Source organism: Aquarana catesbeiana, linkage group LG05, assembly GCF_042186555.1.
Source record: "Aquarana catesbeiana isolate 2022-GZ linkage group LG05, ASM4218655v1, whole genome shotgun sequence".
Lineage (NCBI taxonomy): Eukaryota > Metazoa > Chordata > Amphibia > Anura > Ranidae > Aquarana > Aquarana catesbeiana.
In genome coordinates, this window is record NC_133328.1 from 97,280,218 (window position 1) to 97,305,394 (window position 25,177).

Below are 25,177 nucleotides of genomic sequence, written 5' to 3' on the forward strand. Positions count from 1 at the left end.
CAGTGACTGAGCTGTGGAAGGGAATTATCTCCAGTGACCAAGCTGTGGATGGGAATTATTTCCTGTTACGGTGCTGTGGAAGGGAATTATCACCAGTTACAGTACTGCGGGGAGAAATGACCTCCAGTGTCACTTGTGTAAGAGAATTATCTCCAGTGACAGAGCTGTGGAAGGAAATGATCTCCAGTGATGGAGCTGTGGAAGGGAATTATCTCCAGTGACCGTGTTGTGGATGGGAATTATTACCTGTTATGCCCCGTACACACGGTCGGACTTTGTTCGGACATTCCGACAACAAAATCCTAGGATTTTTTCCCGACAGATGTTGGCTCAAACTTGTCTTGCATACACATGGTCACACAAAGTTGTCGGAAAATCCAATCGTTCTGAACGCGGTGACGTAAAACACGTATGTCGGGACTATAAACGGGGCAGTGGCCAATAGCTTTCATCTCTTTATTTATTCTGAGCATGCGTGGCACTTTGTCCGTCGGATTTGTGTACACACGATCGGAATTTCCGACAACGGATTTTGTTGTCGGAAAATTCTATATCCTGCTCTCAAACTTTGTGTGTCGGAAAATCTGCTGGAAAATGTGTGATGGAGCCTACACACGGTCGGAATTTCCGACAACAAGGTCCTATCACACATTTTCCGTCGGAAAATCCGACCGTGTGTACGGGGCATTACAGTGTTGTGGAAGGGAATTATCTCCAGTGAGGAGCTTTGGAAGGAAGTTACCACCAGTGTCAGTGCTGTGGGGAAAAAACACCTCCATTGACATTTGTGGAAGGGAATTATCTCCAGTGACAGTACTATGGAAGGGAATTACCTCCACTCACAGTACTGCAATGAGGAGTTACTTCCAGTGAGACTTGTGATAGGGAATTATCTCCAGTGACAGTACTATGGAAGGGTATTATCTCTAGTGACAGAGCTGTGGATGCAAATTTTTTCCAGTGACTGTGCTGTGGAAGGGAATAATTATCTCCAGTGATGGAGCCATGGAGGAGAATTATCACCAGTCACAGTATTGCGGGGAGAAGTGACCTCCAGTGACACTCCAGTTAGGGAAATTATCTCCAGTGGGAGTACTATGGATGGAAATGATCTCCAGTGGGAGTACTATGGATGGAAATGATCTCCAATGACAGTACTATGGGAGGGAATTATCTCCAGTGATGGAGCTGTGGATGGGAATTATCTACAGTGACGGAGCTGTGGATGGGAATTATTTCCAGTGACGGAGCCATGGATGGGAATTATCTCCAGTGACAGTATTATGGAAGGGAATTATCTCCAGTGATGAAGCCGTAGAAGGGAATTATCACCAGTTACAGTGCTGCGGGGAGAAATTACCTCCAGTGACACTTGTGGAAGAGAATTATCTCCAGTGACAGTACTATGGAAAGGAATTACCTCCAGTTACAGTGCTGCAGTGAGGAGTTACCTCCAGTGACACTTGTGGAAGGGAATTATCTCCAGTGAGGAAGCTATGTTAGGGAATTATCTGAAGTGACAGTGCTGTGATGGAGTGAGAGGGAGGTATCTCCAGGGGAGTGTATCAGGATTACTAGTACTGAGTTGCTCCCCCCACAAGGATAAATGAAGAGCAGTTTACTCACACTCCTCACACACTATAGAAGTGAAGCTGCAGCTCTGTTCATACAAGCTAACCAACCATCAATGACTACACTGCATCTTCAGTCCCCCCCACAAGCCAGCCAGGATTGGAGGGAAGTCTCATTTATCACTCATTTCTAAGCAGGGCTGCTAGTGATTAAGGCTGCATTTGGAAGAAGAAGCAGCAGCACACAATCTCAGGAGCTGATTATTGAATCCAGACCTGGATGTGCAGTGTTGCAATGTGGTGACCCCCTAGGGGGGGTGTACATGTGTGACCCGTTGAAGGAGGCTGCGCCTGAGCTCAGAGTCTTGGTCATCCATTCTACAGGAAACAATCTAGAGAACACTATATCCACAGCTAGAGCCTGGCAACTTTCAAGGAGAATAAGAGGAAAGCCATCATTATCTGATAAAGGTGAGTGTCATGTATCATGTTTTCCAGGTGACACCTTTGTCCTTTGATGTCCCAGGCACAGTGACAAAGTGACACCATCAGCTGATTCAGGTCTCAGTGTGAGTGAAACCAGTTGTTGTTTTGTGTTTACATTTCACAACTTATAATAGGGGAATGCAGAGGAAGTCCATTCCCTGTGTTTTGGACATTGGTTTCTAATATGGGAATAGAATTTTAATAATAGCACTTAGTTCTTGTACTAGTTATAATCAAGTTTATTATGTTATTGTTGTTGTGGTACGCATACATCACATTTAAGTCTGTAGCCTATTATTTGTTTCTTGTGGAACTACAAGCATCAGCATGACTTTAGGTTGTATGTTTATTTTTGGTTCTTTGTTGTGATCCTGCATAGCTAAGCATAGTATAAACTGTGTGGGGGGAATTCTGTTTGTGGTACTATTCATATGGAAAGGTATAAAACCTGTCTAAGTTGTCCCAAAAACATTAAAAGCCTAAGTTGGCCAATAAAGGGTGTCACTTAAACTCCAATCTTTCTGCATTCATTGATGGTTAGAATGCTACATGGCCCTACTACTTGTGGTACTACAAATCCCATAAAATCAAACTGTGTTCTTGTCTTCACCTGTGGTGGGACTACAAGTTCCAGCAGGCCTCACTAACCCCTAACCGAGCTCAGGCATTTCTGTTTTGTACAACATATGAGACTGGAATGCAGGGACTTACAGTTTCATATTAACTAGACACCTCCACATTTAGACAATACACTAAACTCACAAACCAGTATGAGTTTGCACGTGTGGTTGTTATTTTAAAATATGAAATAACATGGCAGTTTACGTCTAATAATGTTGCTCTTGGTTGCTAAGTCCTGGAATCTACACTGAAAGAACACCAGAGGAGCCCCACACTGTGCTGACTGTGCACTTCTCTCTACAGCCCCCTGCATAGATAGCATTGTTCTGTTCTGCAGTGTGTCACCCTCTCCTCTGGCAGGCCAGAATAAGCATTCTTTGCACAGCCTCTACTCTACATTGTCTTCACAGCCTATACAGTTATCATATATATATATATATATATCTATATAGATATAGATATATACATATATATCTATATCTATATAGATATATATATATATCCCAGATCCAGGCAATGCTGATCTGTACAGACACTCACAATACACAGCCCAGAAGATTGTAAGTTTTTATCTGAACCTACCTGACCTCCGTTGTCATGCTGTGACATTAATTTAGCATTCTTATGTGTGATTTTTAATTTTACACAAGCCCAAGAGTAATATGATCGTATGTCGATACAGGCAGTTGGTAGATCCACGAATATAATCCAAACAGAAACGATATGGTCCTATGTCACATTATGACCAACAGTGACATTAACTATGCAGTAACATGAACAGGAGTGCAACTACCCGCGCACCAGGATCCACTGGGCTAAAAACATCAGTTTTATTCAGCCCAATTAAAATGCAAAAATAGTGCCATATAGTATACTGTTAATGCCAAATTGCATGAAAAAACTTCATAACCCAGGGATACAACTGGGGGTGTCACACCTTTGGCTCATATAACTGGTCTTAGTGTCCACATCTAAAGGAGCAGAGAGATTGTGGACAAAAAAGGACAAACATGTCCCCTTCAGGCTGTATAAGGGCTTTGGCTCTATACTCTAACACAGTGGTCTCCACACTGCAGCCCGTGGGCCGGATGTGGTCCTTTGCTGGCCTTTATCTGGCCCTTGGGGCAATGTTCCACCAATTGACACCAATGATGGGGTACCATTCCCCCTACTGACACCATCAAAGGAGTTCTATTCTCCTCATTGATGTCAACAGTGGGGCACTATACCTCTCATTGGAACCAATGATGGGGTACTGATGCTGGGGCATTTTCTACTCTCACTGGGCACAGTCTGGCCCCCTAAAGCCTGAAGTACAGTAACAGGCCCTTTGCTTAGAACTTTGGAGACCCCTGTCTAACAGACCATCATTTGCTTGCTGTGCTCCACTCCAAAGTTTGCATCCCAACTGCAGCAAAAAAGGTCACTATACAAATTGTTTTGTTAAACCTGAAACAGTCTAATGTTACATAGTAAGCAAAACTTGCGGTATACAGTTAAACATAACTATTAAAGAGGTTGTAAACCTCTCTGTGGAAGTTGTACCTATAGGTAAGCCTATAATAAGGTGACCAGATTTTTTAAATGAAATCCGGGGACATATATATATATATTTTTTTTATTGGCAAATGGTATACTATTTTATATGCATTCAATGGAAGGCACACTCAAGTATGCTGTCCATTGAGAGTGCTGTGCCGAGACCGTGGATCCTGTGCGCTTGTGCAAGAGTGACGTTATCGTGGCTTTGCCATTCAAACAGCCAGTGCCCGCGTACCCGGAACAAAGACTGTGTGCAGATTGAATACCTGTTAACAGTGGGAGCATGCCGCTGGAGAAATCAATTTTATAAATATATTTGTCATAATGTACTAGTATGCGGTGAATGACGTGAGCCTGCAGGGATCCTTTTGTTTTTTTTCCCATCAACTTTATTACTGCTTTATGCCCACCATAGATGGTTGGAAATCCCAGTCGGTCCCTGCTGAACCGGGCATGATTCGAACCATGGGCAGGCTGATAGCACCTAAGTTGATCCATTGGTTAACTTGGGTACAACCAGCATGTTGAATTTCTAGCATGCGATTATGATTATTGCCACAGCTATAACCGCTAGCAATAATCATTGTATTCTTCCAACAGGAGCTCCCGCCGGGAGAACACAATAGCTCCACGAGAGGGATTTCCCAGGGCCGGCTCTCCATGGGTCCCGCTGGGTCCATTGGACCCAGGCACCACTTTGAGAGAGGCGGCAAATTGATGCCAAAGAAGATTTTTTCCCCCAGAAGTTTGGTGTGCATCAAATCAGATGTACAGCTTTCCTCCACCTGGCCCAGCAGGCGCGGCAGGTCTGTCCCTTCCATAAGAACGCAGCACCTTATATACACAAGACAGGAAGCCTGGCAAGTCCGGACAAAGAACGGGACCTTTCAAGTTAAGAAGTGGGTGATTGGTTCCAGCAATCAATCACCTACCTTTCACATGAAAAGTCCCACCCTTTCTCTGGACCTACCCTGCTTCCCATCTTGTGTAAATAAGGTATGGGAGGGTGCTGCGATCTTATGGAAGGGGCAGTCTGTAATATCGATGGAGGACTGTGATGGGGGGTCTGTGATGGGGGGGGGTCTGTGATGGAGAGGGGTCTGTAATGGGGGAAATCTGTGATGGGGTGCTCTGTGATGAGGGGAGTCTGTGGTGGGGGGATCTGTGATAGAGAGGGGTCTGTGATGGGGTGGGGATCTGTAATAGGATGGTCTGTGATGGTCTGTGATGAGGGGAGTCTGCAATGAGGGGAGTCTGTGATGGGGGGGATCTGTAATGGAGAGGGTCTGTAATGGGGGGCTGTGATGGGATGGTCTGTGATGAGTGAGGGGAGTTTGTGATAAGGGGAGTCTGTGATGGGGGGGATCTGTGATGAGGGGAGTCTGTGATGGGGGGAATCTGCGATGGAGAGGGGTCTGTGATGGGATGGTCTGTGATGAGGGGAGTCTGTGATATGGAGTTTGAGGTTTGGAATGGAACATAATGGTATGTCATATAATTTTGCATATAGACAAGGTGCTGTTGCATGTAAATCTGGCTTCCTGATAAATTTAATTTTAGTTTTAATGATTATGATATAAAATAATAGATGTGGGTACCTTCTGGTGGGCATGATTTTTTTTTGGGGGGGGGGGGGCAGCATTTCATTCTTGGACCCAGGCAGCACAATGTCTTAGGCCAGCCCTGGGATTTCCCCATCAACACTGACTGTGTTGATGGGGGAATCAAGTGATTTTCTTTCATGCAACCTGTGGTTGCATAATGTATGGCCTGCCTTGCAATTTATTTTTTTAGAAAGGGTTCCAGCCTGAGCAGTGCCTGTCCCCTTGTCAGTAGCTCCAGAGTGGGACCCTTGCTTTCTGCGATGAAGCAGTTTTCACTCTGCAGACCAGGAGGACCGGCTCCCAATCACAATGATCACTTGTTTGAAACGCCTCCCGCTCTGTAAGGAGAAAAAGATACAATATATTGTGGAAGACCTCTAGTAGACAAAAAATGTTAAAAATCCCGTATTTATTGGCGTATAACACGCACCCCAAGTTTAAGAGGGAATTTTAAGGAAAAAAACTTTTAGGACTGAAGTTTAAGGAAAAAAAACTTACATTTAAATGTCCATCAATGCAGCCTTATCAGTGTCCATCTGCAGCCTTGCCCAGTGCCTCTGCAGCCTTGCCAGTCTCTTTGCAGCATTGCCCAGCCGCTGATCATTTAAAATTGGCGCCGATCTCCGCTGACTGTGACCGGAGAGAAGCAAGCGCCGGTGAGATACACAAAGCCGAGTGTACTTGGCTAGTTTCGGTTCCTCTCGCAGTCCCGCCCATCTCCACTGAATGCGAGAGGAACGAGCAGCGCCGACAAACACATAGCCGACAAGTTTCGGCTCCTCTCACAGTCCCGCCCCTGACTGTGAGTAGAGCCGAGAATAGCCGAGTACACTCAGCTATGTGTATATCGCTGGCGCTCGCTCCGCTCACAATCAGTGGCGATCGGCGGAGTTCACCGTATAACACGCACCCACAATTTCCCCCTGATTTTAAGGGGAAAAAAGTGCGTGTTATACGCCGATAAATACGGTAGATAATACTGTAAAGGTAAAACAGTTGGATCAGGGCTTGATCTAGGTTAATGTTAGTGTCAGAGTTAGCATTATGGTTGGTGTCAATGTTAGTGTCAATGTATATTTATAAAAAAAACAAAATGAGTACTATTGTTCCTGGCCAGCCCTCTGGGCGCAAACAGTAAATAATGCAAACATATGATATATCCCCTTGCATGTCAGGAGTAGGAAACTTAATTTTGGGTTGTTTTTTTGGTGGTGGGTCATGGTAATGGTAAGAAATATACAGCTGACGTTTTAAAAATTATATAGTTTTTACAGTTTTTCTTTGACAATAAAAAAGAAAACCAGGAGATATCCATTAGCATTAACTTCCAAATGAATGTCCAATTTGTCCTGACAAAAAAGGTATAAGTTACTGGAATACCCTATGTACTTGCAAAGTTTTAGTAACACATGCCATATTTGCAAGAGTTTTGGTATTTAAGTAGAATTCCTGCCTTAGGCCCCTTTCACACTGGGGCGGTGGGGGCGTCGGCGGTACAACAGCGATATTTTTAGCGCTGCTGTACCGCGTTCTTGCAGCGGTATTCGGCCTCTAGCGGTGTGGTTTTAACCCCCGCTGGCTGCCGAAAAAGGGTTAAAATCCCTCGTACAGCGCGGCTATAGCCACGGTATTACCGCGGTATAGCCGCGCTGTCCCATTGATTTCAATGGGCAGGAGCGGTGAAGGAGCGGTGAATACACCGCTCCTTCACCGCTCCAAAAAAGCGGTTTGCAGGACTTTTTTCACCGCCCTGCCTGCGCACCGCTTCAGTGTGAAAGCCCTCGGGCTTTCACACTGAACAAACAGCGGAGGCTGTTTAGGGGCGGTTTTTTAGCACAATACCGCCTGAAAACCACTCCAGTATGAAAGGGGCCTAACAGTAACTATTCGAAAAATGTTCCCTATCCCCTCTTGCTACCTATCCTGCCAACCCTATGTACGAGGGGCATACGACATGGCAGACAACAGTGTTAGGGCGTGCATGGAACAGCGTGTGGTGATGACGTTTCATGTGAACGAAGGCCCAAAACCCACAGATATCTACAGAAGACTTCAAGCACAGTACGGTGATGAGACGCTCAGCCGCAGTACGACATTTGAATGGTGTAAGTTTTTCAAAGATGGCCGTACATCCGTCAGTGATTATTCTGGCTGTGGTGGTTCCCAGCCCACAGCAGTCCATTCCTGTGAACATTCAGCGCGTGGAACACCCGATTTTGGATAATCGATGCATAACCTGTCATGAAATTGCACAAGAGACTAATCTTTCTGTGATAACGGTGAACACAATCATCACCAACATTTGCATTTTTGAAAAGTTAGCACACGCTGGGTACCAAGACAACTTTCCGCTTTTGACCGGCACAGAAGAGTTGACGTCTGCACTGCGTTGAAGGAGCGTTTTGACAGTGAAGGCCAGGATTTTCTGGATCGCATCATTACATGTCACGAAACCTGGGCACATCATTTTACTCCAGAATCAAAACAAGCATCAAAGCAGTGGAAGCATGCGGACTCGCCCCCACCCAAAATTTTTTTGAGTTATTTCCACCTGTTTGAAACCCTAAAAGAGTTTCTGGGAGGTCAGCATTTCAGCACTGATGATGAAGTGAAGCAGGCTGTCCTAGGATGGTTCAGGCATACTGACAAATCTTTCTATGCCAAAGCTTTCCAGGCATTAGTTATACGCTGGGATAAGTGTATAAACAGTCAGGTCCATAAACATTGGGACATCGACACAATTCGAATCTTTTTGGCTCTATACACCACCACAATGGATTTGAAATGAATCAAACAAGATGTGCTTTAACTGCACACTCTCAGCTTTAATTTGAGGGTAATTACATCCAAATCAGGTGAACGGTGTAGGAATTATAACAGTTTGTATATGTGCCTCCCACTTTTTAAGGGACCAAAAGTAATGGGACAATTGGCTGCTCAGCTGTTCCATGGCCAGGTATGTGTTATTCCCTCATTATCCCATTTACAAGGAGCAGATAAAAGGTGCAGAGTTCATTTCAAGTGTCCTATTTGCATTTGGAATCTGTTGCTGTCAACTCTCAATATGAGATCCAAAGAGCTGTCACTATCAGTGAAGCAAGTCATCATTAGGCTGAAAAAAACAAAACCAACACATCAGAGAGATAGCAAAAACTTTAGGTGTGGCCAAATCAACTGTTTGGAACATCCTTAAAAAGAAAGAACTCACCGGTGAACTCAGGAACACCAAAAGACCCAGAAGACCATGGAAAACAACTGTGGTGGATGACTGAAGAATTCTTTCCCTGGTGAAGAAAACACCCTTCACAACAGTTGGCCAGATCAAGAACACTCTCCAGGAGGTAGGTGTAAACCATTGGTGAGCCTCAAAAACAGGAAGGTCAGATTAGAGTTTGCCAAAAAACATCTAAAAAAGCCTTCACAGTTTTGGAACATCCTATGGACAGATGAGAGCAAGATCAACTTGTACCAGTGTGATGAGAAGAGAAGAGTATGGAGAAGGAAAGGAACTGCTCATGGTCCAAAGCATACCACCTCATCAGTGAAGCATGGTGGTGGTAGTGTCATGGCGTGGGCATGTATGGCTGCCAGTGGAACTGGTTTTCTTGTATTTATTGATGTTGTGATTGCTGACAAAAGCAGCAGGATGAATTCTGAAGTGTTTCGGGCAATATTATCTGCTCATATTCAGCAAAATGCTTCAGAACTCATTGGACGGCGCTTCACAGTGCAGATGGACAATGACCCGAAGCATACTGCGAAAGCAACCAAAGAGTTTTTTAAGGGAAAGAAGTGAAATGATATGCAATGGCCAAGTCAATCACCTGACCTGAATCGGATTGAGCATGCATTTCACTTGCTGAAGACAAAACTGAAGGGAAAATGCCCCAAGAACAAGCAGGAACTGAAGACAGTTGCAGTAGAGGCCTGGCAGAGCATCACCAGGGATGAAACCCAGCGTCTGGTGATGTCTATGTGTTCCAGACTTCAGGCTGTAATTGACTGCAAAGGATTTTCAACCAAGTTCTAAAAAGTGAACTTTTGATGGATGATTGTTAATCTGTCCCATTACTTTTGGTCCCTTAAAAAGTGGGAGGCACATATACAAACTGTTGTTATTCCTACACCGTTCACCTGATTTGGATGTAAATACCCTCACATTAAAGCTGAAAGTCTGCAGTTAAAGCACATCTTGTTCGTTTCATTTCAAATCCATTGTGGTGGTGTATAGAGCCAAAAAGATTAGAACTGTGTTGATGTCCCAATATATACGGACCTGACTGTATGTAGCAGGGGAGTTGAAAAAATGGATAAATGTAGTTTCCATTCCTTGAAATTTGTTCTTTTATTATATAAACTCAAAAGTCCTGGTTTGACTTGAACACACCTCCTAAAAAAAGATCTGTATACTTACCTTTTTTCAGTCATGTGATTCTGCAGCTCCAGCTCAGCTGGGAATTCTGGATCGGTGACATCACTCATAGACTCCCATAGCATAGCCATTGCCGGTGCTCCCTTCTCTCTTCTACAGCAGTTGCTCACTGACAAAATGGAGTCAGCATTGAGGGATCACATGACCAGAGCAGCCTGAAAATAGGCAAATATAGATATCTTTTTTTACATAGGTTAGGTAGCAGGAGGGGATATTTATAGGAATAGTTAGACTAAAGCAGGAATTCTCCTTTAAGGCTTGTTTTACATTTGTCGTTAAGGAGTTAAACAAAATCTTTCAGACAAAAAACCCAAAGCGACCCCATGCTAGGCACCCACTGTATTTTCACAGCTCTTATATTAAAAAATTATTTTGCAGGTGGAGATTAAACATCTTTTCTTTCACGCTTTTTTTAACTTAAAGGATCACTAAAGATAATTTTTTTTTTTTCAAAATAACAAACATGTTATACTTGCCTCCACTGTGCAGCTCGTTTTGCACAGAGTGGCCCCGAACCTGGTCTTCTGGGGTCCCTCGGCTGCTGACTCGGCTCCCCCCCGCAAAGACTCAACACTTTCATACAAGCTCCCTCGCATGGTGTTGAGTGCTTGCGGGCGTGCTCCCATGATACAGCCGGCGACCATAGCCGCTCACTGTATCACTCGGCCCCGCCCCCCGGCGCGCCACGTCATTGGATGTGATTGACAGCAGCGCGAGCCAATGGCTGTGCTGCTTTCAATCCATCCACTGTAACCAATAAATGGCCAGGCTGAGTGGTGAAGAGGATGTCGGGGGCGAGCGCGGGGCTTTCGAGGGGTCAGGTAAGTAAAACCGGTGGGCTGGGGGGGGGGGGGGGGCCAGTATTGTCGGATGTTTTTTCACCTTAATGCATAGAATGCATTAAGGTGAAAAAACTTTTACCTTTACAACCTCTTTAATAGCTGTCCTCTAAATTGTTTATATGGATCAATTATACCTTTATGAAAGTAATCTGAAGTGTAACTAACCCCAAAAATGTAATATATTACAGCTAATATTTCCTTAGATGTGGTGGTTGCATCCTTTTTTTTTATTCAAGCTGTTTTCTATTTATTTTCATTTATTAATCCTGCAAATACTACACTTCCTGTCCCTGGATGGCTACACTCATTCACTCCCTTGTATCTATGGAGGCAGCTTTGGTTGTCACACTGGGCTGCTCTCCTGGTTTGGACTATTAAAACACTTCTTCCTCTCCATTACATGTGGGCTGGGGAGCTTCTAGTTTACAAAAAGTAGCTTGGAAGGGAGATAAGACACTGTTCGGCAGCGCCAGCACCTATGCTGGTGCAGTGGGTCCTGGGTTCCTCCTGGTGTATGACAATGCCGGGCCTCATGTGGCGAGAGTATGCATCCAGTTCCTGGAGGATGAAGGAATTGATACCATTGAATGGCCCCCACGTTCACCTGACCTAAATCCAATGGAACACCTCTGGGACATTATGTTCCAGTCTATCCGACGCCACTAGGTTGCACCTCAGTCTGTTCACTAGCTCAGTGATGCCATGGTCCATATCTGGGAGGAAATACCACAGGAAACCATTTGTCTTCTCATGACTGCTGAGAAGCATAGGCTCATTTATGACCAACTAATAACCAATACCTTGCCCCCCCAAAGAGACACAGAAGCCGATTAGGTTGGAAATAGGGCAAGGCTACAGCTTTATTGAACTTTCCAAAAGTACAACTTTCCAAATGTACCAAACAACAATGACAGCCACAGTATACCATATGCACCCATAAAACATAAACTCACATAGTCTAATGCCCTGTACACACGATCGGACATTCCGACAACAAAATCCATGGATTTTTTCCAACGGATGTTGGCTCAAACTTGTTTCGCATACACACGGTTGCACAAAGTTGTCGGAAAATCCGATCGCTCTGAACGCGGTGAAGTAAAACATGTATGTCGGGACTATAAACGGGGCAGTAGCCAATAGCTTTCGTCTCTTAATTTATTCTGAGCATGTGTGGCACTTTGTGCGTCGGAATTGTCCACACACGGTCGGAATTTACGCGAACGGATTTTTGTTTATTGAAAATTTTATAGCAAGCTCTCAAACTTTGTGTGTCGTAAATTCCGATGGAAAAAGTCAGATGGAGCCCACACACGGTTGGAATTTCCAACAACATGCTCCGATCACACATATTCTGTCGGAAAGTCCGACCGTGTGTACGGGGCATAGGAGGCCTGTCCTTACCATCAGTGCCAACAGGCATTAGACTGACCCCAGAATTTAACTTGAGGGCATAGCCCATAAAGCAACATCAATTGCTGGCAAGGTGCATAATGTGTTGAAATGCTCTTTTAAATCTCCATTGGAAGCCTAAAGCTACATTCACACCAGTGATTCCTGATTCCTGCTGCAGCTCTAAACAGATAGGTGTGGACACTGACCACGTTCACTATAATGACAGGTCGCTGTGTTTGCGACTATCCGCAAACCATCGATTACCTGCGATGATCGCTGCTGGACGCACTTTGTGTGCGTCCAGCAGCGATCACTGCAGGTAATCGCTGGCTGTGCAGCGATCCGTGAGTAGCTGCAGCCACCGGCCCCGTTCACTATAATGACAGGCCACTGGCAGCCGCAGCTATTCGTGGCTCTCTGCACAGCCAGCGATTGAGAAGTGATAAGTGACCCTGCGCCACAGTATCTATCAAGTGAATGTATGTAATCATAGTAATGAAATCAAAATAAGTGGGTGCCGCAGTTATCAAAAATATATGGGAAAAAATTGTGTAAAAATTAGGAGGGGAATTTCTGCCTCTACCTATTACTACCACCTAGGTGGAGAACAAAATCGGATTATGAAGTATAGAAGTGGCGCTATTCTTCTCTTAGTTAAGTATGGTAAAAAGAAATGCCTGGCAGTTTATTACATCCTTGGTTTATCACCAGCCTTACACAAAAAGTTAAAGAAACAAAAACAAAGAAAAAAAAAAATATTTTCCAAAGAGAAAAGAAGAGTGAAGCTGTGGAGAACGGTATTATACCCTCTGTCTTTATTGAATCAGGCAACTAAGGCAAAAATTATGTGTAGTGGTTTTATTCTCCCTAGAAGGTATAGTGAAATTCAGATTCCCAGACAGATTTGGAATCAGAAAAAATGATGCGAATGTGTTACACCCCCTGCCTGCCACAAATAAAAACAAATAAATGATGTACAATTGGATATTCCTAATTACATAGAAGATTGTGCAATAAAACTGATGCTAAAAAACAGCAGGGTGGATATAGTGTGTTACACCCTCTGGTGATCGCTGTTGGATGCACCTATCCGCTTAAGTAATAGGGTGACAACACAGGAGCACAATTAGAAGGCAGAGATAGGGTGAAAAAGGAAGTGTCTAAACAAGGACTTTCATAACAGGATCACCATGTATCATCTTAATAGTAACTGCAGATTTATAAATAATGTCAATTACTTTTGAAACATGAACATGTTAAATCCTGTATGAGATTTGAGTGATTGGGTTTAGGTCTACTTCCCTCACTGTTCTTCTCAGTACACGTTCTCCAGCTCTGTTCCTGCTTTGTGGTCCCCCGGGACTGTTTTCTCTATCTTACTGCCACTCCTCTCCTTTTCTGTGACTGCCAGGGTCATGAAAGTGCCAAAAAACAGGAATGTTTCCCAATCCGATCATAAAATGCCTGATCTGGCAAAAGTTCTTGAATTTTTGTGGTCACTTCAAGTATAACTAAAGCAAAATCAGTTTTTCTTTTAATTTAGATTTGGATAGAGTGGCGGGGGGTAGAACCACTGTCAGGTTTTTATTGCTGTTTGTGCCCCCATTAGTGAGATCCATTGTCTCTAATTGTCCTGATCTCCGATGTCACCAAGAATAAAGGGGAGGGTAAAAGAGCTGTATCTAACATAAAACATGTCAGACAGAATAGAACTTGTTCCTGTTGGCTATTTCAATAAAGGAAGATTATTTTTTTGCATCTTGGTGTGCGGCATTCCTGTTGCTGGTATGGATGACTTCGGGGGAACCGAGCCAGCATCTGAGATGCGATTGTGGGGTGTGGAGCCTGATCTTGCCTGGAGTGGCGTGTAAAATATTTGAAGTGTATTTTTTCATATATTCATACACTAAATTACCAAAAGTATTGGGACGCCTGCTTTTACACGCACATGAACTTTAATGGTATCCCAGTCTTAGTCCGTAGAGTTCAATGATGAGTCGGCCCACCCTTTGTAGCTTTAACAGCTTCAACTCTTCTGGGCAGGCTGTCCACAAGGTTTGGCGTGTGTCTATGGGAATGTTTGACCATTCTTCCAGAAGAACATTTGTGAGGTTAGGTGTTCTTACGTGTTGAGGTCAGGACTCTGTGCAGGCCAGTCAAGTTCCTTCACCCCAAACTCGCTCATCCATGTCTTTATGGACCTTGCTTTGTGCACTGGTCCAAATCATTTGGTGGAGGGGGAATATGGCATGGGGTTGTTTTTCAGGGGTTGGACTTAGTTCCAGTGAAGGGAACTCTTAAGATGTTAGCATACCAAGACATTTCGGACAATTTATGCTCCTAACTTTGTGGGAACAGTTTGGGGATGGCCCCTTCCTGTTCCAACGTGACTATGCACCAGTGCACAAAGCAAGGTCCATAAAGACATGGATAAATGAGTTTGGGGTGGAGGAACTTGACTGACCTGGGTCCTCACTTGATCCAGTGCTATACAAGAAAAATAACCACTGCTCCAGGTGTGTGATGAGAGACTAGTTGGAATGTCTCATAGAGTGCCAGGCCCGGCCCACCTCCATGGGAAACTTGAGAAAGAAGAAAGAAATAGCTGCAGATCCAGAAATCCCGATTACCTTTTATTGTTCACAATATGTTGGTGACCATATGTTGGTGTCTTTGGTGTTATCTTTGTGAACAATAAAAGGCAATTGGGATTTCTGATGTGCAGCCATTTATTTCTTCTTTCACGATCCAGTGCTATGCTAGCCTGTAGCGGCTCTCTCCTTGTGTTCATAGGACAGAGAAGCAGCAGAGGGAGCCATTGGCTCCTGCTGCTGTCAATCAAATCCTGACAGTGGGGGGCAGGGTCGAGCCGCTCTATGTATGTCTATGGACACGCACAACCCAGCTCAGGAGCAAGCCTGCACTTCTGCCCTCATAGCAAGCGGCTTGCTATGGCGGCAGAAACAGAAGAGACGCGAGGAGCACCAGTGGGGGAACCCAGAAGAGGAGGTTTGGGGCCGCTCTGTGTGATAACATTGTACAGAACAGGTTAGTAAACATGTTTGGTATTTTAAGAAAAAAAAACCTTTATAGCCACTCGTATATTTAGTGAGATTTGTTTTTGGTCACTAATGTTTCACAAAGCTAGTTAGGTATGTTACAATTTCACTTGTATTTGATGTATCACACCTGTGTTTTTGGAATGAGGTAACTAAGTATGGTATTGACAAATTAGGCCAGCCATGGACGGTTCAAATCTCGGCCGGTTTAGCAGGAAGTGGTAGAGATTCAAACCGTGGGCGGCACAGTGGTGTAGTGGGTAGCACTCTCGCCTAGCAGTAAGAAGGGTTGCTGGTTCAAATCCCAACCACGACACTACCTGCCTGGAGTTTGCATGTTCTCCCTGTGCCTGCGTGGGTTTCCTCCGGGTACTCCGGTTTCCTCCCACACTCCAAAGACATGCTGGTAGGTTAATTGGATCCTGTCTAAATTGTCACTAGTATGTATGAATGTGTGTTAGGGACCTTAGATTGTAAGCTCCTTGAGGGTAGGGACTGATGTGAATGTACAATGTATATGTAAAGCGCTGCGTAAATTGACGGCACTATATAAGTATCTGAAATAAATAAATAATAAATAAATAAACCGTGTATGGGCAGGCTGAATGTACCAAGTTGAACGATCAACTTGGGTACAACCAGCCTGCCGGATTTACTTGCAATTATCGCTAGCGGCTGGTATAGCCACTAGCAGTAATCACTCTCTTCTCCCAGCTTCCCCCAACCTCCTTCCAACCTATGGTTGCAGGAAAGAAATTGGAACTGTCTATGGCCTGCCTTAGTGTGGCTTGTCTACAGAACAGATTCTATGGGACATCAGTGGTCACAGTAAATGTCTACAGTGAAGATAAGTAAGGTTAGGGACCTGGCTATGGTGTTTGACAGGGGTGAGTGAATATCAAATCAGACAGAATTACATACAGTGATCAGCATAAATGAGTACACATCTTTTGAAAAATAAGATTTTAATCAATATCTCAATGAACACAAGAACAATTTCCAAAATTTAGTTTTATAGAACATTTGTTTAGCTCCATTACATGAAAATAAGGTTACTAATATAATTGAGATTACAAAATCTTCAGTTTTACTCAAATTAGTTGATGCAAAATAATAATACACCCCACAACAAAAACGACTACATCAAGTATTTTGTATGACCACCATGATTTGTAAGGACTGCACCAAGTCTTCTAGGCATGGAATGAACAAGTTGGTGACATATTGCAAAATCTATCTTTTTCCATTCTTCAAGAAAGACCTCTTTTAGAGCCTGGAAGCTGGATGGAGAGTAGAGCTCCACAATTAACCGTTAAAAAATTGTGATCTCGATTCAACCCCCCTGACGATTTCTATTGCAGTTTGCCAATTCTTTCATATAACAAGTGGAGAGACTTATCTGCTCACTCAGCTGTCAAAAGAAAATATCCGGGAAGTCTGCCAAGTTTGTAACATGAAATATTGTAACTAACTCTTCCTTCTTAGATCCAAGGGATAAACTTCTTTGTGAAATAAATCCAGGCAGTCTGCCAAATTTTTAAACAACGTGTAAATACCACTTAAAGTCTAAATCTTTTTCTGACACTTCTTTCTTAATAATTTAAAATCAATATTTTTTGCTAGAATTAAAATTAAAATTAAAATTACTTGGAACCCCCAAACATTATATATATTTTAGCAGAGACCCTAGGAAATAAAATGTCAATTGCTGCAATATTTTATGTCACACTGTATTTGCCCAGCGGTCTTTCAAACGCAATTTTTTGGGGAAAAAATACACTTCAATGAATAATAAAAAAAAAGAAACAGTAAAGTTAGCCCGATTTTTTTTGTTTTAATGCGAAAGATGATGTTGCGCCACGAGAATTGTGAGAGAATCGTGATCTATCTTCTAAGCAAATAAATCATGATTCTCCTTTTAGCCAGAATCGTGCAGCTCTAATGGAGAGTGATGGTCGTCTCTTTAGAATTCCCCATAGGTGTTCGATTGGGTTCAGATCAGAAGACATACTTGGCCACTGAATCAATTTCACCCTGTTCTTCTTCAGAAATGCAACAATGGTCTTAGATGTGTGTTTTGGATCATTGTCATGTTGGAAAAGTGCACAACGACCAAAGGTATGGAGTGATGATAGTATATTCTCTTTCAATATGGAGCAGTACATCTGTGAATTCATGATACCATCAATAAAATGCAGCTCCCCAACACCAGCAGCACTCATGCAGCCCCACAGAAGGTCACTGCCCCACTATGTTTCACTGTAGGCACCATGCATTTTTCTTTGTTCTACTCACCTTTGCGACGCCATACAGTTTTAAAGCCATTAATTCCAAAAACATTTATCTTGGTCTCATCTCTCCAGCATACAGAGTCCCAGTAGTCTTCTTGTTTTTCAGCATGGGTCCTGGCAAATTCTAGGCAGGCTTTTTGTGCATGGGCTTTAGGAGAGGCTTCCTTTGTGAATGACACCCATGCATGCCATTCCTCTGCAGTGTATGCCGTATTGTGTCACGGGAAACAATCACCCCAGTTTGGCTTTTTACTTCTTTAGCTAACTGCAGTGAACTTGCATGGCAATTTTCTTTAACCCTTCTCATCAGAAGACGCTGTCGAGCTGTTAACTTCTGTGGATGACCTGGACGTCTTTGTGAGATGTTTACAGTTCCATCATTATTAATTTTTTTTAATCACTTTTGCTACAGTATTTGCTACAGTAAAGTATTTGTTACACGTTTGCTACAGTAAAGCTTTGCTGATCTTCTTGTAGCCTTCACCTTTCTTGTGTAAAGAAATTATTTTCTTTCTCAGGTCTTGTGACATTTCTCTTCCATGTGGTGCCTTGGCTGACAGCATGAAATGGGAAGGGGTTCTCGTTGTTCAGTAACGCCCTTTTACATTCAACTGTCTGCTGCACACATGTTTCATGAATAATTAGACTCACCTGTAGTTGAATTCTTGTTAATTATGATTTTGTTGTCTAAAAATTAGCTTTGCTCCTAAGACTTTTATTGGGGTATATTCATTTTTTGCAACATTGTCTTGAAAGAATTTGTTAGGAAAAATACTTTTTTGTGTGTGCAAATTAACAAATCTCGGTTGCAATCAATGGTCCGCATTTGTGGGAGTATTTTGTAGTATAGTGTCCCATAGAAAATGTTCATTCTGAAAGGAAAGTAAAGGTTTTCTGATAAATCTGTTGGGGTGTACTCATTTATGCTGAGCACTATATCTTTCACCAGGTTAAATGGTCCTATATATGTATTTTAAAGGCGTATTTAGCTGCCGTCTTAAAGTTTTGTTTTGAACAACCATTTAACATGGCATATAATATGTATCATAAATGAAGTGTATGTTGACCATAAGGAAACATTCACTTTTATCCCAGGGAGTAATTGCTTCAGATAATTCAAAGTGACAAATAAAAGAAAAAACAAAAAGAAATAGGCTGTCCAAGGGATCTGACAATAAAAATGATACATAAAACATCCTCAACAAACTCTTTATTTTATCAGTTAGCAGAAGTTTAATTTTCTTGACTGTCAGTATTAGCAAACACGTGTTTTCCTGCCAAAAATAATACAACTTATTACATTTTCCTGAGTGGAACAAATATATAATAAAAATGTTATTATGTTGACTTTCGAACTCTTTGCATGCATAACCTCTTGGATGCTCTTCTAGAAAACATTCCCGCTATAATTATACATCTATATAATGCAGACAGTGACCTGAAATAACTTGGTAGACTAATCAGCAAACTAGTACAAATCTAATAAGAGCTATTAGAGCGATTTGATTCGATTTAGTAAAGTACTTGTGTCTGTTATGCCATACAATTCAATATGCACTGCAATTGTCACTAGATAAAACACCAGATAATGAATTATACTGGACATCCATGATGAGTCATACTACTACCTTCTTTCTCCTTCTAATTTCTAATTTCTACCTTCTTTCTCCTTCTAATTCATTCCTCTCTTTTAGCTTCAGTTGATCACTACTACACGCAGTAGTTCTTTGGCATGATCTCATGACCTAAAATAAAGAATCCCATCACTTTCACCATAGTAACGCTTTGTGTGTAGACATTTAGTTTAGTGATCAGATCTTAAAGAGATCTCTATCCAACCCCAAGGAAACTGATTATATATATCAGTGGTCGCCAACCTTTCAGACTTCACGGATCACTGACATGAATTTTACATGCCTTATACACACAATGCTCTGCCTCTTTGCCCCCCTTCCTCTGCATCACACTGTTGCCTTACACAGACTCATCATTGGATCTCACCTCCTTATCCAGCCATATGCTCAAGCTCCGTGCTCCCTCCCACAGTCTGTGATCAGCACTGCCATTGGAAGTCCCCTCCTTCTTCACCTCCCGCTCTCTGCACTACTCCCAGCGCCTCCCTCTGAGTTCACAGGAGCCGGAACTACAGAGGGGGTATTGGGTATCAATGAGCACTGACAGTATTGACTATCAGCATGCATTGAGTACAACACTGGAAACAACATTGGGCAGTATACTGTACATCTGCCACAATGTTGATTTGCGGCAGAACCCCTGGGGAACACCAACATTTTCTCTATGGCCCACTGGTTGGTAACCGCTGATATACTGTATGTGATTTAAGACTTTCAAAATAGTACCAGTCAAATAACAAACACACACTTAAATTCATCCTTTCATGAAAAATAAAAAAATGAACGAATATCTTGGCCACCCCATCTGGACCTCACTGCACATAGTGGCCATGATGCCCAGCGTTGCTGATGTAGCAAGCTGTACTCTGTTATACACAGCCCCAGAGTGAGTATCCATCATAATGCCCAACCATGTGACCGCGCTACCAATGAGAAGTATTCGCCATTGTGAGTATTATGATGGATACTCACTGGAGCTGAGTATAACAGAGTACAGACTGCTACACTGGCAGCACAGGGCATCATAGTCACTACATGCAGAGGTGTCTGAAGGGGTGGCCAGGATATTTGGAGTTCACTTTTTAATTTCTTTGTGAAAAAGAATGCATAATCGTTTTTATTGCTTAGCATTGGTATCAGTCTTCTAATAGTACATTTCACTTTGATAATTACATGGCGCAAGGGGAGGCGCCTGTACAAAATGCCATTGTTATTTACAGTAGGTGTCCCTAGGGCAACAATAAGGTCCATATACAGCCCAACTAAATGTATTTGTTTTCAACATCCTAGGAACTTTCTGTTCCCACACTACAGAATGTCAATCAAAATGTGTACCATAGCTTTATCATTAACAGATTACACTAACTGAATATGTTGTGTTACTTTTAAAATGTCTGAAGCTTAGGTGCATAAATGCATGTGATGGGCTGGTGCTGGTCTTATAGAAACAATGAAAGAACACCAATGGCTTGCTCAGAATGTCATTACAGAAAGCTTTGATGGTGTGAAGAACTCAGTATTTAATAGTCAGAAATAATTTAACTGATTTAGCAACATTAAATTATAACATTGGTTGGTATGAGATACTAAATTGTGCACACCCATAACTGCCCTTTGAACTGCATTTCAAATCCTGCAGGGATTTCTCATATATACTCTAATCAAAGATCAGGGGCTACTGAGTGTAAAAAAACTCACTTGTGTCTTTCTTTAGTGCACCAATATGGTAATTTCTTGCATCCTGTATGATGGTAGTCAACCTCCTTGCTTACATTTTTTATTTATTTCCTAAAAACAGGGTTTAGTGGCTACAGACCATTTGTTACAATGTAGAAGATTCAAGAGTCAGCTGGAAAGCGCTGTCTTCTCTTTTCACATTGGAGTGGTGAACCCAATGAGTCCTCCTCCCTCTGCCACTGCCCATGCTGGGCTCCAGAGAATGGGGAGCAGTAGCTCCACTTTTACTACAACCAACTCACTGATTAAAATCTGTAGAGATCACAAGGGAGGAATTAACTGGATGAGTTTGAGCCCCGATGGGTGTCATCTGCTGACTGCCAGTGAGGATTGCACAGCCCGTCTATGGAGAACATCTGACAATCAATGCTGCAGGTTGCTGCAAGGTGAGTCTGCACCACTACTTCACCTGTTTGAAAACAAATGTCAATTAGCATGATTACTCATGGTAGTAGATTGCATAGACTCTATCCAGTCCTTACAGACTTATCAGTGAAGCAATGGAAGGTTGTTGGCCATTGGGAGTCAAAACAACCTGCACATATACTGTATACAGTACTGTACATGCATACTCATAGCCTATGAATGCACATAGACACTAAGCCATGGCATTACACCAGCTAAGTGGTAGTAATTATCTATAAAATGCATTCTGCCTATAATTACCGCTAGGAGAAAATGGAGCAATACACAAGGTGTCCTGGCAGATCACAGCATTGCCTTGATTATGCTCTATGATTTACTAAAGGCAAATTGGGTGTTCACTGTGCAATGACATTTTTTCTTAGTTTAGTAAACATTATAAAAATTCACTTTGGGAAGAATACCCAATCATGTGCAAGGAAATTCAATTAAAAAAAACTTATTTTAGCTTGCACACGATTGGATGATGGCAACCAGCAGAGCTTCCCCTTATTTGCTAAGCTAAGGGAAAATTTGCTTGCAAAGTGAAAATTTCCTTACAAAGTGAACAGCTTATTTGTCTTTAGTAAACAAACCCGTATAGACTGACCTTGTCCTAGTCCAATGCTCAAGAGTCAGTAATAAGAAATTCAAACGTTAGAGTTAAGCTGAGTTGGAGTTAAGTAATGTTAGAGTTAAATCAAGGAAAAGAGGGTTGAAAGGTGTTAATTGCCCTCTCGAGTCTGTCACATGGGTTGCATGAGAATGACCAACAGGACCCAACACTAAATGGTAAGGTAGATGTCTCCATAATGGTTGTTCTTAGAAAGATTTCCCTCTACATCCCTTTGATGCTCGGAATTATCTTGCTTAGAAAAGTCATTTTTATTCGTTTTCAAGGTTATCATGACCATTTTATTTTGTTTTTTTAGTTTCAATATGCCATCTGGCGTCCCTAATAGCCTCCGCTGCACAGAATCCAAACTATATCCTTAAATAAATGGTCTCAAATAGGCTAAATGCGGAGGGCAATGTTCCTAAGAACAACCATTATGGACATCTACCAGTCTACTTTAACACTGGTCTCTGTTGCTTCTACTCATGCAATCCATGGGGCTAAAGAGCCAATGGCTCCCGCTGCTGCCTCCATGTCCAGTGAGGAGTGCAGAGGGACCCGCTGCTTTCTGGCACAGCACTGGATTGAGATCGGGCTCAGTTAAGTATAAGTGGCGGCCTGGTCTCAGAAGTTTTTTTTTTTTTATCTTAATGCAGGGAATGCATTAAGGTAAAAAACCTTTAGCCTTTAGAACCACTTTAACATCTTTCAACCCTCTTTTCATTGACTTAGCTCTAACTTAAAGTATAACTAAAGGCAAAACTTTTTGTTTTTTCGTTTTTGATGGTGTGAGAGGGATTAGAACATCTGTCAGTTATTTTTAGGGTTTGTGCCCCCATTAAGGAGATTCACCCTCTCTATTTGTCCTGTTTACCATTATCATTGAAAGTAAAAGTAAATAACCCAAATTTTGGGTTGTCCCCAGAAAAGTAATAGTGAGGAAATCTTCTAATGGGTACACTAGTTCTGGTGACCTGGGGGTCCCCAAGAAATTCCCTTGATTTACATGGATTTCCCTTCACTCCCTGTTTGGCTATGAAACAGGAAGTGAAGGGAAATCTCCACACTGGGACACAAATGTCGAAAAAATTTGACAGGGGTTATAACTCTAACTTGCTCTACACAAAAAAGAAAAAAAAAGAGTTTTGCCTATAGTTCCACTTTAACTGTAACTTCTGAGTTGCTTATTACTGCCTCCTGAGTGTTAATTGGGATGAGGTCAGCCCATTTGTAGCAACACTCACACTAGGATTGGCCAGTCTATGGCATCTCAAAATTTCCAATTTTTCCAAATGGGTTTCAGGCCCTGGCGAAAAGAGGATGTGAGGCAGTGTGTTTTTGCTGATAATTCTAGAGCTCACGGATGAAGAATGGAGGTAAAACATTGCCACAATAAAACAATAGATAAATGCAATATGCAGTCAACTGGACTTGTGATCCAAGAACACGTTGGTGGTCTAATCCTGATTTGCCGATATAATCACGCAGAGTGTCATAAAAGGACACCGCAATTTTCTTAGAAAGCTGTGCTGTATATTAAACCTGGCTGGGAGACAGGCAGACTTCTCTCCAGAGATTAATTTCCCAAGTTTTTTCCAGTTGACAATTCCAGAAGCAAATGTTACTTTAATCAGGTTTCATTTTATAATTAAAAGCTTGTTCTGTTATTGCGCCAGAACACTATCTTGGCAAGAGTCTCTCAGTTTCAGCTGACATCAGACCTGGGTTTTATATACAAGCTTATACTGCATAGTAATTGAATTGACATTTGAATTGAACGAGGACATGGAAGGAAGAGAGACTTTAAACTACGTGGCAAGGTTGGCAAATGCAAAGCTGTAATTTGGCAGTTTGGTAAGGGGAGCAGTTTTTTTAAATAAATCTGTTAAATGATCTGCCATGTTTTTGAATAAGAGCAGCATTTGATGCAGTAATTACTACATAATAAGCAGAAGTCATATTTTATGATAAATCCATTTTTAGTGGCCCTTCCAAAGCACAATTCTGGCACACACAAAAAAAATTGTAGCAAAGAGAGAAACTGATATTGTATAAATGTGAGTTTTGGTGGGTTTAGGACTTTTATTAGTTTGAACCATTTTGTGGTTACAAGCTTTAGATGGTTGCTGGTTGTACCTATCACTCTATTTTGCAGAATTTGATACTAAAGCTGGAAATAGACAGACAGTTGTATATCTCCACAAAAAAAGATGGAAGGGGAGGTATCTTTCTGTCCTTAGATAAATTGGCTGAACACTAGGACCCGGTGGTGACAGCATGTGCAGTTTTCTGATCCTTTCCTAAGCTCCATAGCAGACAAGCTAGAAAAACTCCTTGTAAGCTAATAAGTATCTCGACCAACTAAATAGGCGAAGACTTCCTACTTTTCAAAAGTGATGCCCCACATAGGAGAATTGCTTGTAATTGTCGTTTTTTGGGAAATCTTATTCAGTAAGACCCAGGTAATGTCCAACATGCGGTAGACAGTTCCAAAACCACTCTCTACCTGTGAAGCCAGGCACAAGGTAGGTGTAAACGTTGGTGCTGCAGCCCAGCGTACTGATCCCCAACAATACACCTGACATATGTCCTTGCTAAAACATATCTTTTTTTAGCACAACGGGTAAAATTACAGCAAGAGAGGCTGACATGTTTCGGCAAACAGCCTTAGTCATAGCAAGTGCTATGCCAGCAGCAAGCACCTGGAAATTATTAAGTTATCGCCTTACAGTAAACTGAAATCTGATAGCATAATTGGATTATAAAATATTGTCATGTTTGTTACTAGCATGCACAGCCTAATAAAAGCATGGCATGTGATGAATTTGTGCAAACATTTTGATGATTTGGCCATGTTAAAGCTACACCAATCTCTGGTTTAAAAAAGAAAATTCTATTCAAGTATATATTCGTAACTAAAAAAAGTACCTTCTATTGCTCTCAGC

General features: G+C 42.2%; 1 protein-coding gene across 1 annotated transcript in view; it reads left to right on the plus strand.

Annotated features, from left to right (window-relative positions):
* The first annotated feature begins 1,605 nt into the window (after positions 1 to 1,605).
* WDR86 (WD repeat domain 86) overlaps positions 1,606 to 25,177 on the plus strand; it is a 79,335-nt gene continuing 55,763 nt past the window's right edge. The window contains exons 1-2 of the mRNA XM_073629994.1: positions 1,606 to 2,042; positions 21,276 to 21,600. Of these exons, the coding sequence (XP_073486095.1) occupies positions 21,372 to 21,600 (229 nt within the window). The 5' untranslated portion in view covers positions 1,606 to 2,042; positions 21,276 to 21,371. The remainder of the gene's footprint in view (positions 2,043 to 21,275; positions 21,601 to 25,177) is intronic.